Source organism: Callospermophilus lateralis, chromosome 4 (assembly GCF_048772815.1).
Source record: "Callospermophilus lateralis isolate mCalLat2 chromosome 4, mCalLat2.hap1, whole genome shotgun sequence".
Classification (NCBI taxonomy): Eukaryota; Metazoa; Chordata; class Mammalia; order Rodentia; family Sciuridae; genus Callospermophilus; species Callospermophilus lateralis.
The window spans coordinates 8,754,818-8,773,541 of record NC_135308.1 but is presented as its reverse complement, the minus strand read 5'-3'; the positions used below and the strand labels follow the sequence as shown (position 1 = coordinate 8,773,541).

The window sequence follows — 18,724 nt, the reverse complement described above, 5'->3', positions numbered from 1 at the left end:
TTGTCCAAAGATGAAATAGCAAAGTGGCTACTCGCTCAATGAGAAGAAGAACCAGCGGCATTTTTTTTTTTTTTAAGTTTTCTGATTGGAAGAACTCCTTTTTAATTACTAACTTGCAAAATGGTCCAGAGCCTAAAAAGACCAAGCTGTGGGCACAGAAAGATTTTAAAACCAGGGCACAGGAACCTGCACACATACCTACTGTGTGCAGGAAGATCATCCTAAAGTCACCTCCCTGTAACAACTTTCCTACCTGCTTCGGCATAACAGTGTGATCCCTCCTCTATACACAATGACTTCTTTTGCCTCCTCCTTATTATAATTAGCCAGGCTCCACACATTTCCTCACCAGCTATAGCACACTCTCCACAGGGTGGGGACTGTCTGATTCTTTCTAAAGGCTGACTCAGCCCAATGTTTGACACATAGCAGGTATTCAAAATAGGGTTGTTTGATTAACATAACTGTAGAAATCAAAGATTTACCCCTCAAGAAGTCCACAGACACTACTGCATCACCTTTTAAACCAGAGATGTGGGACTGTGGATGTGGCTCAGTGGTAGAGCACTTGCCTAGCATGTGCAAGGCCCTGGGTTCAATCCCCAATACCACAATAAATAAATAAATAAACCAGCAATGGGAGGACACCCCAGCCCAAATCCATCAGCCTGGTCATGCAGAGATTCAGCTGGGTTCCTCAGGACCACTCCTGACAATGACTGATGGGAGAGGTCTAGGAATCCCCACTTTTACTGACAGTGATGTCAGATTTGTTTCCTTTTTTGTAGAAGATTAGCAATGTGGTCCAAGTGCTCAGTCTTCAATCAGGGGGGTCAGGGGCCTGTGATTCGGCTGACCAGTGACTGGCTGGGACCCAAGGCTGAACCCCTGAGAGCCGCCGCTCCATACCTGGTATGCATGGTCAGCCTGAATGTGCCAGAAGGAGCCAGGAGCTGACTTGCTGAGAGCACCCGAGGGCAGGGGAGACTCCAGACCAGAGTGTTCCGGGCCAGAGGTCTGGGCTTTGGACAGAGGCAGTGGAAGAGTGGCAAGGGATGGGCTGGTCACTCGGGGGGTGGGAGCTGGCTCAACGGTGGGAGTCCCAGGGGCAGGGGGGACTGCCGCAGCCACAGCAGACTCCTCCTTCATCTGCACCTCTGTGTAGTAGAAATCCTCCTCCCGCTTGAACTGGTCAGAGTCCACGGTGTCCCTGTGCAGAAGGAGATGAGGTTATCATCGGGGACATGCAGCCCTCCTCCGTCGCCAGCGGAAACCAAGGTATAAGAGGGAAGCCACCGCCTGGGGCTACCCAGCATGTCAGAGAAGGAGCCCAAGAGAATGCCCAGACACCCTGTTCCCAACAGGTGTCACCAGGGACTTCGTGTTCACACATCAGCAGAAACTGTTTTTCCGGGTGCAAAGGCTCACCCTCACAGAGCACGTACGCACACCCACTCCGAGCGCTGCCCGCAGCACACTCCCTTACACTGAGTCAGTTCCTGCCAGGGCAGTCACTAGGCTGGCTCTGCACAGAGTCAACGTCCTGGTGCCACCTCAGTGCTGATGGATACTCAACTCCCAGGCAGAAGCAGGTACAGCATTGACCACTCCATGTCTTGGCTAAAGGGTCCATCAGTGAATGGACAAAATTACCCTATTTCTACCCAGAACTAAAACATCTTGCTTCCTACATGGGGCATGAGACAGATCCATAAGGCAGGCAGGGCTCGGTTCCACAAATAGCATGGACATTCACCAGGAAGTGAGGGACTGTCCTCCCCAACAAGGACATCATCCTGACAGCAGCCAGGGGTCAGTACAGGGGTTTCCCAGCAAGTCATTTCCTTGAAAGCACCTGGGCTCTGGGTCTTGGGGAAATATCCGGGTGAAGGGACACCTAAATGGCACCACAGGCAAGAGGCCCTGAGTTCCGTACCTACCCCAGGTGGAGGGCTTTGACGTGTCGCTTGATGCCCACGATCGAGCGCAGAACTTTGCCACAGTTGGGCCACAGGCACTTGTACATCACCTTCACAGAGTTCTAGGGGAAAAAGGAAGTCTGGGTACCTGGCACACTTCCCCACCACCCCCTCGTTCATCCTCACCCCGTGGGGCCCTCTGCTGGCTGCAATCCTCTGCAGACCCAGCAAAGGCTCTAGGGAAGGGGCTTCTCTGGGAGCAGAGAAATGGCCACTAGGGGGCCCTGCAAGTGGTCCTGGGGACACAGCAGTACCCGGTGCTGCAGCTATGAGTCCACCTGCAGCCCCTCATGCACAGCCCTCTGTAGGAGGACAGGGAAGAAGGCAGGGACTGGGGTAGAGGCTAAAAAGAAAAAGTGATATCCAAGAGAAGGAGCTGGTCCCAGGAACACCAAAAGTTGCAGACGTAGCAAAGGAGAACTGTAGAGGGGGAAGTGGTGACCATCTGGGGCCTGTGGGGTCCCTGCTGCTCCAGAGCTGGCCCTTCCTGCTCACCAGACACCTACCTTCCTTTTGCGTGGAGCTGGTTCATCCAACAGGAAAGGGTCAGGATCGGTCTCAAAGCCATGATCAGTTTGGGGAGAACCAAAGGCATCCCCCAAATACTTGGGGCTGGCCTGGGGGTGTGGCGGCGAAGGGGTGGAGATGCCGCTGCTCCCGCTCCAGTGCCCGCTGGTGGTGCTGCTGCCACTGTCTGACACATCGCCGCTCTCCTTCCAAGGGTCACCTGAGACCACACGGGAGGCTGGCCAGATGAAAGAAGATGAGAGAGGACTCTCAGGGCTTGTTCCCAGGCACAAAGAAAAAAACAAATCAAAACAGAAAGTCCTTTTCAGGCCTGCAGCAAAAGTTAGGGAGCCGGTCCATTCACTGCAGCAATTTCTACTGGTAGAACTGGTCTACCCTGTTGGACACTTTCTGCCACAGCCACATCGGTCATCCCTGACCAGCAGACGCACACTGTAACTTCCTTTTGTGCAGGATTAATAGAAAGAGACTGGGTTGAAATTCATTTCTCACTGTATATGCTAAAAAGCAGGAGGGGCCACTTCTGGCTGAGGAACACGAGTCTAGGAAGATCATCCTAAATGTCACCTCCCCGAGACAACAGGGGAGGCGATGCCTGGCTGAGGAGTATGGGGGGTGGGGGGCGAGGGGCGTCTGTCTTGCTCAAGTCCTGAAAAATGCCTTCCAATCAGGTAATCTATCAGGGAGAGGAGGGCAGGGAGCAGAATACTACATCTAGGAGGACCAGCACTAGGAACAAAGGGGTCCGCCAGCAACAAGCTCGTTCTCAGAGGTTTTTCTAAGGAAGCCATACCAGATAAATATTATATACCATGAGAACAAAGCACTCCTTTGCAAATGCATTGCAGTGACAGTTTACAAGTGAACTTTTAAGAAATACTTATGGGCTGGAGATATAGCTTAGTGGCAGAGCACATGTCTAGCATCCACAAGACCCTGGGTTCAATCCCTAGTACCGTAGGAAAAAAAAAAAGAAAAATATTCACAATCCCCTGTGTATACACACTCAGAGCACCATCCTGACAATACATAGACCAAAGGATGCAGGTGGTTTCTGTGCAAACAGTACTCATGATTAATGCAGTTTTGGGGGGGTTTTGGGTTGTTGTGTGTACCTCACTTTATAAACTTCAAATAATTAATTGCCAAGGAAGACTGACTTACTTTTATAATTTCAATTATAAGATCAGAAGTATTTTTGACAGGGTTGGGGTTGTGGCTCAGTGGTAGAGCGCTCGCCTAGCATGTGTGAGGCCCTGGGTTCGATCTTCAATACCACATAAAAATAAATAAATAAAGATATTGTGACCAACTAAAAAATAAACATTTAAAAAAAGAAATATGTTTGAATGGAAATCTTTAAAAGACAATGAAAAGTTTTGTCAAAAAAGGGACTGAAGCTAACAGGACTCAGGCAGGTGATTGGTGATATGCACGTGGGAGGATGAGCGTGTGTGAGTGCATACACACACTTCTGATGGGAGTTGGAGTTGGTAGTTTTCTTTTCCTTCAGGGCATTTTCCTGGATCTGTTGATCCAACCTCCTAGATCTCCCAGTGTTATGCTTTAGATGTGAGGTGTCCCCTGAAAGCTCACATGTGAGACAATGCAAGAAGGTTTGGAGGAGAAATGATTGGGTGACAGCTTTAGCCTAATCAGTGTGAACTGGCAGGGTGTGGGTGGAGGAGGTGGGCATTGGGGCCTGGCTTAGGTATATATATTTGTATCTGGCAAGCAGAGTCGCTCTCTCTCTGCTTCTTGATCACCGCAACGTGAGCTGCTCCCTCTGCCACACACTCCACCATGATGCTCAGTCTCATCTTGAGCCTCAAGAAATGGAGCCAGCCTTCTGTGGACTAAGACCTCTGAATTCGTGAGCCCTCACATAAACGTTTCCTCGGTTATACTTGTTCTAGTCAGTACCTTTAGTCACAGCAGTGAAAAAGCTGACTAAAACACCCAGGTTTGCAGGACTTCCTAAAAACTAATTGACTTCCCTCCTCTGGGTTTTGCTCATCAAGCAGACATGCACTACTGAGCTTCACCTCTAGGTGTCCTCAGAGTGCAGAGACCCCTTCCAACAGGCTTTGGGTGAAAAAAAAACAACAATTGGTCCTTGATATTCACTTCCTATCTAGGGAGACTAAATACCAGGAACACATGTAATGGGCACTTTCCTCCTGGTACATACTTAGAGCTAACTCTACATTCCCCTAGGTTTTAAGTAGCTTGCTATTCAGTTAGGTCACATAGATGAAAAAGTTCTTCCCTGAGTGTAAGGTAGGCCAGCTCTATAACAACTTTCCAAGAAAACTTCAGATTCCCTACTGGTCTTGTCAAAAAACTGATGCAATCTTTCTTCCCCTCGTATCACTGAGAAAGTATTCTGAGGTTGCAGCCAGAATTTTGTTTTAATTTGTAAGTCTGAAGTCATACCATTGGTTTTTATGAAGCAATGAGATTTAGCTGAGACTTCAGCTCACTGATTCCTGGTCCTTGACCTGTAGGCCCACACTAATTTGCAAGGCTGAATTAGGCACTTGGAAAAGCAGCATGAATTTTCTTGAGGCCATGAGGGGACTTTTTAGCATATTTCTACCTCTGTGAACGAAATATTCCTCTACTGGCCTTGTTCAGGCCCCCATCAAAGTGCCACACTCACTTAATGCCACAGCAGAACTGACTCCAGTGGCCAGTTGGCTCAGTGCTGAGCTCAATCATCTCCACAGTGCACCAGGAAGCTTCTCCCAGATGAGGAAACTGAGGGCAAAGGACAGAAGCTTCTGACTCAATGTCACTCAGGCAGTCTGAAGGGCCTCCGGAAATCCTACTGCCAAGCCAACTGTGACAGCTACTCAGAGCACAGGTGTCAGTCACCAGCCTCTGTATGCCCAGACCCTTCCGCCTCTGTTTGCTCACCAGAGAAGTTGGCCTCGGCCCCAGGAGGACTCTGCACAACCGGGCTGCAGGACAGCGATGTCAACACCATGGCCGCCATCATCTCGTCCATTTCCACCGCATCCGACTTCCTAGATTCAAACGGGTAGGTGGGAAAGTTTACTTCCTGGGCCAGCTGGTCTGCAGTGCCCGGGGGCCACTTCCGGTTATCTTCATGGGATCGTCTTACACTTCGGCACTGTCCCCACAGAGCCCCTATCCAATCAGCCAGTGTGTGCTCCAGAAACAGCAAGGTCTTTCCCCCTCTTCATGAAAAATGCTCCTTCTGAAAGATGTTTACAATATCAGCCCCAGTATGACAGGGTCCTCTGTTTCAACCGGGCTGACGCCCTGGGGCAGCCCCGTGCTCCCCTGACTTGGCTTTTAACTCCACAGCCTCACATGCAGCATTTTATTTGGGAAAAGAGAGAAGACACACACACAAAAAAGATACAGCAAAGTTGGAAATGCAAGATGCCCACCGGAATCCAAAAAGCATGAAAACTACCTCTTTTCCTATTCTCATACTTAAATTTAGAGGGGAACATTACACAAATCAATATCTTCCTCCTCTCTTCCAAAACAAACAAGGCATTCTGTTAGTTTCTGAAGGTCAATGAAACCTCCTACATTAGCCAATGAGTAAACAGACCAGAAACACAAGAAAAATCTGGTGCAAATCTCCATGCTTTATACAGCAAAGTTCCACAAAGTTTCACATGTGGTTTTAACAATTCATATTCAGTTATATTGTTCAAAAGAAAAATTAGGACTATCTGTAAGTTCATGCTAAATATTAGGAAAAGTTAGTCAGAAATCAACATCTAGGAGGTCTATTTCAAAGGACTGTATTAATTCATTCTTCACAATTCAGGTCTATTAAACTATGCAACTGGGTTTGAAGCAGCTAAACCAAGACCCACAATGTGTTAAACGTGTTTATTATATGCTCTTTGAATTTTCAAATTTCCACAGAATAAAAAAATAAAGTATTTGCTGGTTTTCCACTGAAATACTGTGGCTCTGGTCTCAAAACACCGCATCTCCCATCAATGGTACTAGCACCCACAGACAGAGAAGGAGGGGTGGCTCAGGGCTTGAGGGCTTGCACATCTTGTATATAAAATAGATTTTCTTTTTACAATTTTTAGGGGGGCTATGGTTGGTTTGACATTTTAAATAGTTTTCAGAATAAAAAGAAGAATATTATTTCTTGACCTGTGACACATAAGAATTATATTAAGTCTGAGCATCCATAAATGAAGTTTCACGGGAGCAGAGCTGAGCCTGCTGACTTCACTCATCATCTGTGGCTGCTGGGACGCAACCGCGGTGGGGCTGAGCTGCAGTGACTGGCCCAAGAAGCCCCGATTATTTACTGTTTGCCCTTTCAAACCTGTCTGCTGACTCCTGATCTGAGCCATTTCTTCCTGTCTCCGCTCATGAAAAACTATGAACTCAGTTTGCCTTAAGTGCGGAGGGGATGAGAAGCCCTTTGCTAAAGTAAAGATATGTCACCCCTAATAATGTTATGGGGAGGAAAAGACGCCCCGCTGGCTTCCTCCAAAGGATGCCTGCTCTCTGTATTCCCTCTGCACCCACCATCCCCCCACCTCCAGACAGCCCCGCTCACACCCCTCCCTGCCCACACGAACCTCTTTGGGACATCAATGTTCCTGGAGACAGGTCTGTAAGCCATTGCCTGGGCCCCGTGCTCTGGAGGTGGCACCTGGGGCATCACGCCCTGCAGCTCCGCCAGCCATATTTCCTCCGCCCTGCAGCAGATCTGTAACTTCTGGTCCAACAGCCAGACCGTCACCTTGTCCTCTGCCCAGCTGTGCTGCTCCACCAGGCCCGTACACTCCTGACCGCCGTACCACACACAGACCTGCAGGGAACAACAGCTGGCAGTCAGCACACAGCAGTTCTCACCCCAAAGCTCTCGGGTGCCCGGGTTCCGGGAGTCAGGGTCTCTCACCACAGGCTGCGCTCTCTGACTCACTTATCCTTACTTCATGGGTGTTTTGGTCTGAATGTGATGGAAACTTAATCTCCAGTGCAACAGTGTTAGGGGAGGGACCTATCAGGAGATGATTGGGCCATGAGGACTCTGCCCTCCTGGATGGATTAATGCCACCACCATGGGGGTGGGTTAGATATGTCACCAGTGGGCCAGGTTGTTACAAAAGCAACTTCAGCCCCCTGTTACTATCTCTCTCTTGTTGCCCTCTCCTGCCCCTCCACCTTCCACCATGGGATGATGCAGCATGAAGGCTCTCTCCAGATGCCAGCACCAAGGACTTCCCAGCCTCCAGAACCACAAACCAAATAAACTACTGTACGTTACCCAGTCGCAGGTATTCTGTTCTTACAGCTGAAACCAGACTAAGAGCAGATGTTCCCAGGCACCTGCCGCCACCCGAGTACCCAGACTAGCCACATTGGATCAGTTCTTCCCTCAAAGAGGTTCCTTATTCACTCTCTCGACTGGAAGACAGTGAACATGTCAGCCGCTGAGATTTCTCTGAATCTGGAATCTGTACCCATCTTCCTGATCTCTTGCCCTGCTTATCTCTTGAAATCCTGCCTATCTCCTGGCACCCACCAAATGCTCTTGCCCAGAATTTCTCATACCCTGCATTCTTCTCTTCAGAGAATTCTCAGTCTCCCTGAGGATAAGCCAGAAAGGGGTAGAGGTAGGCTGATCTCTCTCGAGGGACACTTGGAGTTGGAGGTCACTTTATCTCACGGGAAGAGAGGCCTGGGGGGCACTTCTGTCTCGTGGGGAAACAGAGGCAAAGTCTCCATGGGCCCTTGAAAAGATGAGGACAGAGAACCCCAGGCATCTAGATGTAAGGATAATAACAGGCCGAGGTGATACTGGGTCCTGCCCCAGGGGAGGGGACACTGGAAATTCATATTAAACTCCAACTACACAAACCTCTTCATCTCCTAAAATAGCCAAAACCTAATCTCTGACTTTACAATCTGAGGTCCTTTCCCTTCTTCTGCAAAGCTGAAAGTGGAGGCAAATTAAGAGCCACTGAGCTAAGCCCACACTTCAGACTGAGGTGCGGAACAGGCCAGAATGTCTGGCCACCTTCTGCTCCAAACAACGGCCGAGGAGGAGCCTGGAGTCTGAAATGAGGCAAGCTCTCTGCTCCAATTCCAGAGATGGAGGAAAAGGTCTGCACTCACACTGGTGGCTGGAGTTTCTGGCCTGTCACCTGGGGTGACCTCAGCCTGTCAGCCACAAGGTCTAGGAGATGGGACACCTAGCCACACTGGGGTCAACCTACCTTCTGTCCAGGCTGAAAGGCCACTTGCTGAAGGCCAGTGGTGCCCAGAGCCTTGAGAACCTCCTTGGGCTGCTCCTGGCACGGAGGGTCCTTGGAGGCGAGGAAGGGCTGGGGAGCGGCCCCCTCCGGAACCTCTGCCTGTGGCTCCAAGGGCAAGCTGGCCCCTGATGGTCCATCGGAGGCACTGGGTCCCATCACCCGGGCTCCCAGGAGGGACCGCTTACCAAGGCGGCGAGACAGCACACTGGCCATGCTGCTGTGTCTCCTGGGGAGGCAAAGGTGACAGTGAGTCAGTCTTCTGTCACCATCTACAGGAATCAGAAGGTCACACAGAGCCCTGCACATGGAATGGCAGGCACCAGCGAGTGCCCATCAGAACAGATGAAATATTTTAAAGAGACTTTTATCATTCTTTTTACCAAATTAATTCCTGTTCCTAGCAGGGCATTTAGAAAATACTGATGAGCTCAAAGAAAACCAAATCACTCAGGAACCTGCCTCCCAAAGATGTCTTGTCTAAATAGCATCCCCCTCTCTTCTAAACATGTAATTTACATACTTTTATCTCTACAAAAATAGTATCATTGTATAGTAAACTGAGTTTTCATCTAATATGCTAGGTAATTTTTTACTATATCATTAAATGTTATTCTATAAAATAGTCAGTGGGCTGGGTGTAGCTCAGGGGTAGAGAGCCTGCCTAGCAGACACAAAGTCCTGGGTTCAATCACCAGCACCACAGGGAAAAAAAAGCTACACAGTATTTTCTTAGGCAGATGCACCACTGCTGATTTATAAGTCCCTTTATTATTGTCCCTGAAAGCACATCCGATATTTTGCTGTCTAAACTGCTCCTCCTGCTCGGAGAATTGTCTGAGCACACACGTCCACGCGCTTCCTTCTGTGACATCCGCGCCCCCCGCCCCCCACCGTAAAGCATGAAGACACCTGTTGGTGACTTGCAGGTTCCCAAGGTAAATTGGCTTCAAAGCTGTGGAGAGCCTTGGAAACAAGCCAAGCTGCTCCACTCATCCTAGGAACCCTGAGCACCAGGTGACTTTCTCACGGTGACAAAGGTAACTGGTGCCAGAGCTTCCAAAAGGGCTCACAGAGGGACCCCTGCCCTGCCCCCACTCCCAGGACAGGGTCTTCTGGTAGAAGAGGAAGGACCAGCACTTTGCCAACTCATGCTACCCTCCTCCACCCAGCCTCTGTGCTTCATCTCCTCCAGGGCCCCACTCACACTGGGGTTCCAAGCCCCCTGCTCCCCCCGGTTTGTGATTTCAGTTGGTATTCTTTGAGTAGTGGGCATGCATAAGTGCATCCCAGGTGCTTCGGTAAATGTGAGCCTGGGATCTTCAGGGCCCAGAACGCCCTTCGAGGCTCCTTCCACCCACTATTAGGCTAGGAGTCTCAAGAGGTGGTTCTGCTACATTCCTCCCGGTCCCCCCATCCCCCAGCCCCACTCACATAAAGAAGCCTGTCAGTGGAACTTTCTTTGAACAGTTCTATAAACCTTCTTCACTTTTCACCCAGTCCAAAAGCACCTCGGGGCTTGTTGGGGTCCCATCATCTCTCTATCTCCCAAATCCCAACCCCTTTCCCAACTAGTCCAGCAAGTTCTGCTAGCATCTCTACAATAACACACCATGAAGGGCAAAAATAACTTTAAAGAAGAACACGAAAGTTGCAAATATTGAGCAAAAGGGTCTGGCTGGTTTTCCCCGGAGTTTTACTAGAGGCCTCAAGGGCTGGAATCTGATAGCACAGACAACTCCATTGTGAATTCCTGAGAAGGCAAAGAACAGAGCAGGAAAAGGTCAGAGTCACAGCACACAGAGCTCCCAGATGAGGTGGCTGGTGACTTCACAGCCAATCACACTGTCAGAGCGCTTCACCATTGCAATTAAAAAAAAAAAAAAAAAAGGTAGAAAAATGCAAGGAGTAAATTCCTTATCACTATGGGAGAATATGAACAGCTAAACTAAATGGATTTTAAAACTCAGTCCCCGGAGCTGGGGTGTGGCTCAGCAGTAGAGCACTTGCCTGGCACGCGTGAGGCCCTGCGACCCATTCCTAGCCCTGCACAAAAAAAATCTCAGTTGGATTTCATTGAGCTGATGGGAGCTGGAGACATGCAATGCCACTCACAGACATCAGGTGGCAGCACCGACCCAGAGAACCAACCAACCCTTTTCTGGCAAAAATCCCGGAGGCCACCCCCATCTCCAGAGCAGGAAGTTTGGGGTTTCTACCACTGAAAATGAAGACAGGGTAGAATTTCCAAATTCCTGAGTTTTCCAGTCTTCAGAGAGCGCCTGAGATGTTGGGCCAACAAACTCCAACGATGTTTTTGTAAGCCTTTTTCTTTTCTTTTTAATTTAAAGAATACTTTTCCTTTTGTCGCGAGCCTGCACTTTCCAGAGCCCGCTAGATCTGCACCAAGCGGTGAACCTGCCCACTTCCGCCTGCTCCCGCAAGGCTCTCCTTCGTCGTCTAGCCTTTCCCCCGATTTACACTTGAAAATACGTTTCTACCATTGGCTTTATTTATCATACTCCTAAATCTTAATTTTTTTAACCAGAGAAGAAGGGAACCTGCCTTCTGTAAGTGCCCCTCAAAGCACTGGCTTTCACAAGCTGCATCTCATTTAATCCTCAGAGCACTGTGAGATAAGCACTTGGTCTCTGATTTCTGATGAGGCAACTGAGCTGCAGAGGGGTCAGGCTGCTGAGGCCACGGGACTAAGAACCCCACAGCCTTGGGTTTGATCTCATGGCTAGCTGGTGCCCAGGGTCATAGTTTTGCCACTAATTCAGTAGGTGTGGGATCTCTCAAATTAAAACATTCAATTACGTTGATTTTCATTACATGATTTTTTTTTTTCTCCCTTGTAGTGACCCTTGAGAGAAAAGACAGTGCCTGGCCCTGCAAGTCTGGAGTTCCATTTTCCCAGCTAGGAAAACCTCCCCTCTGTTTGCATATTCACCTATTCCCCACAAAATAAAGGCCAATGCATTGGTCTGCCCTCCTTCATTGGCCCAAGGCACTGTGAACCATTTAGAGGCTCAAGTTTGGGATGACCTCTACACACCCACAAAGGAATAATGTGACCGACCCAAACAGAAAAACTGTAGCCAAGTTTTTGTAGCATGGAAGTAAAACTGGACAGCATCACCAGGCGCAGCCGGATGCCTCACATGTCATCAGCATGCTACCTGTGCCATTATGGCCCTGGCTCTATAGAGAAGACAATCACCAGGAGGCCAGGGGATTCCGAAGCAAACAAGAGCACCAACAAGGAGGGCTGTATGTGTGAGTGGGCCCTAGGGCCCTGCTCCTGGACCACTGTCCCTGTAGCCCTGCATCCGGGTGCTGCCCTCCTTCCCACCAGCCTTCTCTGCCGCTCCAGCTGCAGCATCCTTCAAAGGTTTCTTCTCTCACCATTTCTACTCACTCCCCCATTTCTTGGGAGCTATCAATAGCTCAATACCAGCCAACCACTAATTAGACGTGTAGTTCTACAGCAGCCAAAAGAAACCAAGAAACCTCTATTTCAGGGAAACAATGATAATATTTCAATATACAGCCAAACACCACTTTATGGTTTTACAGCCTCGACTTACAGAATTCCTCGAAGAATTCTGCTAACTCCTGCTAAAGACCTCTCAGGACGGTTGCAAGGGGACCGAGAGCCCTCCTGTGCTTCTCATCCCTAACACTGTCACAAATAGGAGGGGTTGGCAACCCTAGAATATGTATTTTGATCAATGTCCAAAAAGAGTTAGCCCTTGTCCGGGATCAACAAACATATCCTGATGTGCTAATGGCCTTTAATGAGGACATTTGCCACCAGTTAAGTAACTGGAACTGACAGAACAGTAAAACAAACCCTCTTTGTGGTTCGGAGTTGCAAATTGCTATTTATCATGGGACAGTTGCTGGACAACGCATGTCTCAGCACACGTACGTACGTGTGTGCACACATTCATACACAGGGGCTGCTCTCTCCTGCCACCCAGGGACATTGCAGCAGGCCATGACATCACCTAGCCCACACTTCTAGGATACAGGTCATAAGTTAGAGTGCTTTATCACACAACTAATGGACTTTTTTTTAAAGTTAAGGAGGATGAAATTTGGAATAAGACTCCTATTTGCAAAAGCTGGGGTGCTTGCTACCTCTCTAATGAATAATTCATGGGTCAAGGTGATGGATAGCAACCCTCTGCCAAGGGCTCTGTTAAAGCTCAGCTTTCTGTATACTTAAGATCTCCATTGGTTACCACTGCACAGAACAATAGTTTTTAAGTTTTTGAGTTCTTATGCATCATTTTTCAACTTTTATCAGAAAGTTTTATTTTCTTTAAAATATATAAGATTTTAAGTGACATTTTCTTTCAGTGTCATCTTCTAAACTCAACCAAAGGCCAAAATGCTGATGGCAAACCACATCTCTTGCTTTACAATAGGACTCCATGGGGAACAGGACTCCATGGGGAACAGGATTCATGAACAATTCCTTTAGCAATTCTTAGCCACTCACTCTGTTGATAGCTGCCATGTGTATTTGCAAGCATATTTATAATTATAAGCAAATATGTTTGTGGTCCTCCTGGTTTGGAGGTTGTCACATTCCATCATCACCATCTGCTGGTTTTCAAAGTTTGTTTGCTGCTGTTGTTGTTTCCCTTGGGATGTCTTCCCCAGAGAACATGAAAAACCACTTTGATAAGCACACATGAACTTTTCTTCACCTTGCTTTGGTTAGAAATCCCACTGAGAGCACTACTACATGAAAACTTTTTAATCTCTGAAATCATTTGTCAGGTCCTATTATACAGCTTTTTAAAATTGGTGTGGTATGTGTTTAACATTTTATAAGCCAGATATGGTGGTACACGCCTGTAATTCCAGCTACTGGGGAGGCCAAGGCTGGAGGATCACAAGTTCAAGGCCAGTCTGGGCAATTTGGCACAACCCTGTCTCAAAATAAAAAGTAAAATGGGCTGGAGATATAGTTCAGTGGTAGAGTGCTTGCCTAGCATGCATGAGACCTTGGGTTCAATTCCCAGTACCACCACCAAATATATATATATAATACAAGCTTAAGATATATGAGAGAACATTTGTGATCAATTCAATATCTCTAAATCAGCTGGCCAAACAGTAACATTTTGGATTCTCAAGGGATTCCAATTATTGCCTCTTTCTGAGGTTTTGTAAAGAACAGAATATATTACATCAGAGTACCACAGTTTGGACTACCAATAAAATTAGACTGACAGGGACCTGAAAGATCATCTAATCCCCTGCAGGGCTGGGACTCTCCTGATAGCATCCCTGTACCTGAGCATCCAAGTTCCCACTACTGTGAGTAATAGGTGTAATGGAATAACAAGGGGAGAACGAGGGCCCCAAATAACAGTGCTATTTTCATATTCTAGCAGATGGGCTAGAGAAATAGGTCATCTGGTCTGGTTACAGTGAATTCTTTCCAGCAAATAGTAAATGATCCTGATCCACAAATACTTCTGTGGTCTGAAGGCACGGCAGACGTTCAATCAAGTAACAGAGACCACTTCTGTTTATAGCAGGAAGGGAAAAGGTCTTCACGGCTCTACCCATGAACAAACGCACTTCCCCTTCCTTCACACCTACCTGCCCACTTGCTCTCAGAAGCACCATGCCCTTTGTTCACAACTATCCTGCTTACGCTTGTCTGCATCGAAGTGTCAATTCTGAGCACAGCACTTGGCATGTAGTTAGCGCTCAGGAACCTACAACTATTTCTGCTACAAATTAAGCATCCCTAATTTGAAAGTCCAAATGTTCCGAAATCAGAAACTCTGAGTGCCAACCTGATGCCACAAGTGGAAATTTCTACACCTCATTTCATGTGATGAGCTACAGTCAAAACACTGGCATAAGAAAAATACTGTATAAAATCACCTTTGGGGGCCTGCTATTGTGGTTCAGTGGCAGAGTGCTTGTCTCACATGTGTGAGGCACTGGGTTTGATCCTCAGCACTACCAAAAATAAACAAAATAAAGGTATATTTTTAAAATCAACTTTGGGCTATGTGTATAAAATGTACATGAAATATAAATGAATTTTGTGTTTAGACGTAGGTCCCATGCTCAAGATTATGTATATGCAGACATTCCCAAATCCAAAAAAAAAAAAAAAATTAAAAATCCAAAATCAGTACAGTTCTGGTCCTAGGTATTTCAAATAAGAGCTACATAGTACCAATAGGGCTGTGTCTCCTTAGACTGGAAGCCCTTTGAGGGCAGAGACCATATCATACCTAAATCCCATTCAGATTTGTAATTTTATACAGGTGACATTCTCAGGACCAGGACAGCCCCAGATTCAGGATTAATGTGTTCTAAGAAAGACCTTCTGCTTGCCCTGAAAGGAAGACAGGCATCAGAAGCAGGGTAGAATTTACACAGCATTCAAACTAGATTATAAAACAGTACTTTCTAAAAAAAAAAAAGCAGACTGGTCTAAAGAACGGGTATAAGTACCATCACACAAGTGTGCCCCCTGGGTGAGGAGTCTGTCCAGCGTGGTTTCTGTCATGCAAGGGGGCAGGACCAGCATGCATGTGCACCAGAAGGAGTTGTTAAACCTGATTTAAACTGTGCTAAGACAACTCCGTGAGAGTCCGGGAGGCAGGCGATGAACTGCTGACTTGGCACCCTACCAGAGTCAGGATTGGGGCGGGATTGAGGGACGGAGCAGCCCCTGGGAACCCCAGTCCAAGAGAGCTGGCAGTGCTCTCCCACAGTTTTCAGGGCTTCTAAACACCAGCCCTTGAACTCAAAGCAGCAAGGACTGCTTGAGTGGCACGTGGGCTTACACGCAGGTTAATACACACTGTTAGTGTTAGGGGCTTTTCTTTCCTGACTTCCCACCAACTCAGTAAAACATGGAGGAATAATGTATCCTCATTTGATTGCTGAGAAAACTGAGGTCCCTCAAGGAGGCTACTTATTTGCTCAAAGCCACAAAGCTAGCAAGCAGTGGCGTTTGCAGCTTTCCCAGCTCCTTGCTGGTCCAGTTCTCTCTTCTCCAGGATGGAGGGTGGGAGGCTCTCGTGTGAGGTTCACGGGGAAGACAACAAAAGATCACCACCCCAGACATAAAACACAGACATGAGACTCTCAAAAGCCTAAGTCAAGGGCTGGTCAGCACAAGGCCCTGGCCAGGCACCCACCAGAAGGTGAGTGGCTACATCTCCTGAGGTGCCAACCCTGAGGCTGACAAACAGGGTTTGCTATGTTCTCGATCCTTGAAGAAGGCAAAGGGACAGAGACCCTAATTCATGCATTTGTTTCACTTAAGTGTTTAAAGTAGAAACGCTATTTGGATTCAATCGTGCTTGATGAGGTCAAATAAATGAGAGTCGCTACAGACAGTGAAATGGTTAAAGTGAAAAACTGGTTTGGAGCTCAGGCGTCACCTCAGTGAATTGCCACATTCCCCCACAAGGCCAAATAAACAGGCAGTGGGGCTTGGGGGGAGGGCGAAGGCTACCTGGCCACTCTCCTGGCTGCAATCAATACCTCATACAAAGTGCTGCCATCTCCTTAGGGGGGGCGATGAGGATTGCAGAACCCAAAACTAAAGACCAAGAGCTATGCACATACAGATAAGGTGGTCAACGAGAGTTGAAGAGTGAATACACTGAGGTGCCACCCAAATACCCCTTAGGAATCCAAGTCTCCTCTGAGAGCCGCCTGTCCAGAATGGAAGCTGTTGGCCAAAACGTTGGAAATAGTAAGTCACAAAAACCATGCTGTTAGGATGACAGATATCCTAGTGGCCGATAACATTTTAAAAACCTGAAATAAGCTGAATATTGGAACTAGTCTATTCTAAGAGTCAGATGGCTGAGTAGCCAACAGCAATGGCTCTGTCTGGCTAGAAAGGGAGAGACCAGGTGTGGCAAGTCAATTTATAATCCAATTTTTGCTTTTATTCTGAATCTCCAATAGCTATCCGTGTTTCATGCTTCAGGATAAGGACAGCACCCCACCCCATGACCCTGTCAGTCTCTCCTGGGGCCCCTCACTCTGCTCTCCTGGGAGCAGGGGACCTGAGGCCCTAGGACTGGCTCATCAACAAGGCTGCCAAATGTCCAGGAGAGGCTGAGTGCCCCACACAGAGAGACACGGCAGGGACCAAGCAGAGTCTACACCAGACACACAGGCCCGTCACCTCCACCTGTGACCACCACCTCAGAGCCTCCACTTCCCCACGGCACCTGTGGAGTTGGGGATGTACATACCTCACAGAGGCCAGCACCTACACAGTGCCTGGTACCTGGGACGCAACAGGGGTGTTTCTATCTCCCACCTCTGTCCCCTAGACCCATGCTTGAGAGCTAAATGAAACCACAAGCAACTCACAATACTTGGGAGCCACTGCTGCAGGCACCAAGGAATTGAGGCTGGGCCAGGATATCCCACCAGAACCCACTACCGACTCAAGGAAAGCCAGAAATTGACCACAGTTGAATCACTAATTAATTGAAATCACAACACTGATTTCAGAAAGAAAGAGGGACTGAGACATCCAAACTATTCCCTGTCAAGGCCTACTGACCCAAACAAACCAATCCCTGGGTTCAGTGCTTAGAGCCCCGGGCAAAGTCAGAAGTCTTTGCCTCTGGAGCCCAAAGACAGTGACCAGTCCCTGCCCATCTCCCATACCTCACTTTCAGCAAGGGGCTGCCATCCTACCCTGCTCCTCAGGCCTAAGTCTCAGTCTTGGTGCCCTGCCAGAGTGGTTCAAGGCCAGCTGCCAACCACCCCAAGGCCGGGCCTGGCCAGCCTCAGGGAGCAAATCTGGCTCACACTGGCGCAGATCCACACTTGAGTATCTACTCACTAGGAGCCCAGAGCAAGAGGCACCACAGAACGAACCTGGCACCCCCAAACGCCTGCTGACACGCTCAACCCCTTTGGATGCATCAAGCAGAATGTTCAAAGCCTGAGATTCAGAGCCTGCCCTTGAAGAACCTGGGGCCCAACTGAGCTTCCACCTGGCTCACACCGGTGCACACGCACCTCAAGTGCTCAGAGCTACATTCATAAATTTGTGTTGTATAATGAGATGAATGAATGAGCATTTGCCTCTTTCAGGAAAATGTAAAAAAAAAAAAAAATCATCCAGCAATCTGACACTGAATCCTGGAAAAAAAAAAATGGCTTTTAGAATGAAGCTCTTAAAGTTGGATGGATATCCATGGTAAGTTTTTAATTTATTTGGCATAAGCTAAATAAGTTGAAATAAAATATTATGAATCTAAAAAGGACCAGCCAAGTGATCAGAGCCGGAGGGAGACAGGCCTGTTGCCCCCACAGAAAGCAGAAAGTCAGCCTGAGTAAACAGAACATCGCACAGAAGACCATTTAAACCCAATGCTGGAAAGCTGAAAGCCGGGGAGGGGACCTGCCCAAGGCACCCACCACTCTGAAAGGACCCTCAGGTGGCTCTCTGGAGGGAGTTATTTGAGGAATGTTTATGACCCAAAACTGTGGGGCTGAGAATGGGTTGGAAAAACAGGCTGAATGAGGGTTTATCCCACTCCTAGCTCAGGATAGCCATTTTTGGATGTTTTTTCCTGAAAATGTTATCAGCCACTAGCAACAACATTAACCAGGTTAGATATTTTGAGCCCATGTGACAAAATAAACGCAGGTTGATCACCGAGGGCAGATGGCCCACACTCACAAGTTTTGAGAGCCGTGAGAGATGAAATTGACAGTCAGGAGGCCAGGGGCCAGGCCTAACCCAGCCCAGCCCTGCCCTGCCCTGCCCTGGGAGGACAACAGACATCAAGTTTTGCACCGATATCAGGCCAGCAGGTGGAGAGTCGTCCTTAGCTCAGGGGCCAGCAGACCTTTAGAGTTTCCGAAGAAAGGGTACTGGAATGGTCACAAAGATTAAATCATACCTACTTTATC

At 48.1% G+C, this 18,724-nt stretch overlaps 1 protein-coding gene across 1 annotated transcript in view; it reads right to left on the bottom strand.

The window, feature by feature from the left end:
- Positions 1–18,724, bottom strand: part of Znf395 (zinc finger protein 395) — a 37,040-nt gene that overhangs the window by 4,875 nt on the left and 13,441 nt on the right. Inside the window, exons 2-7 of the mRNA XM_076852267.1 lie at positions 8,744–9,008; positions 7,100–7,332; positions 5,427–5,536; positions 2,486–2,724; positions 1,941–2,041; positions 910–1,210 (exon numbers count right to left, since the gene is read on the bottom strand). Coding sequence (XP_076708382.1) covers positions 910–1,210; positions 1,941–2,041; positions 2,486–2,724; positions 5,427–5,536; positions 7,100–7,332; positions 8,744–8,995 — 1,236 coding nt within the window. The 5' untranslated portion in view covers positions 8,996–9,008. The remainder of the gene's footprint in view (positions 1–909; positions 1,211–1,940; positions 2,042–2,485; positions 2,725–5,426; positions 5,537–7,099; positions 7,333–8,743; positions 9,009–18,724) is intronic.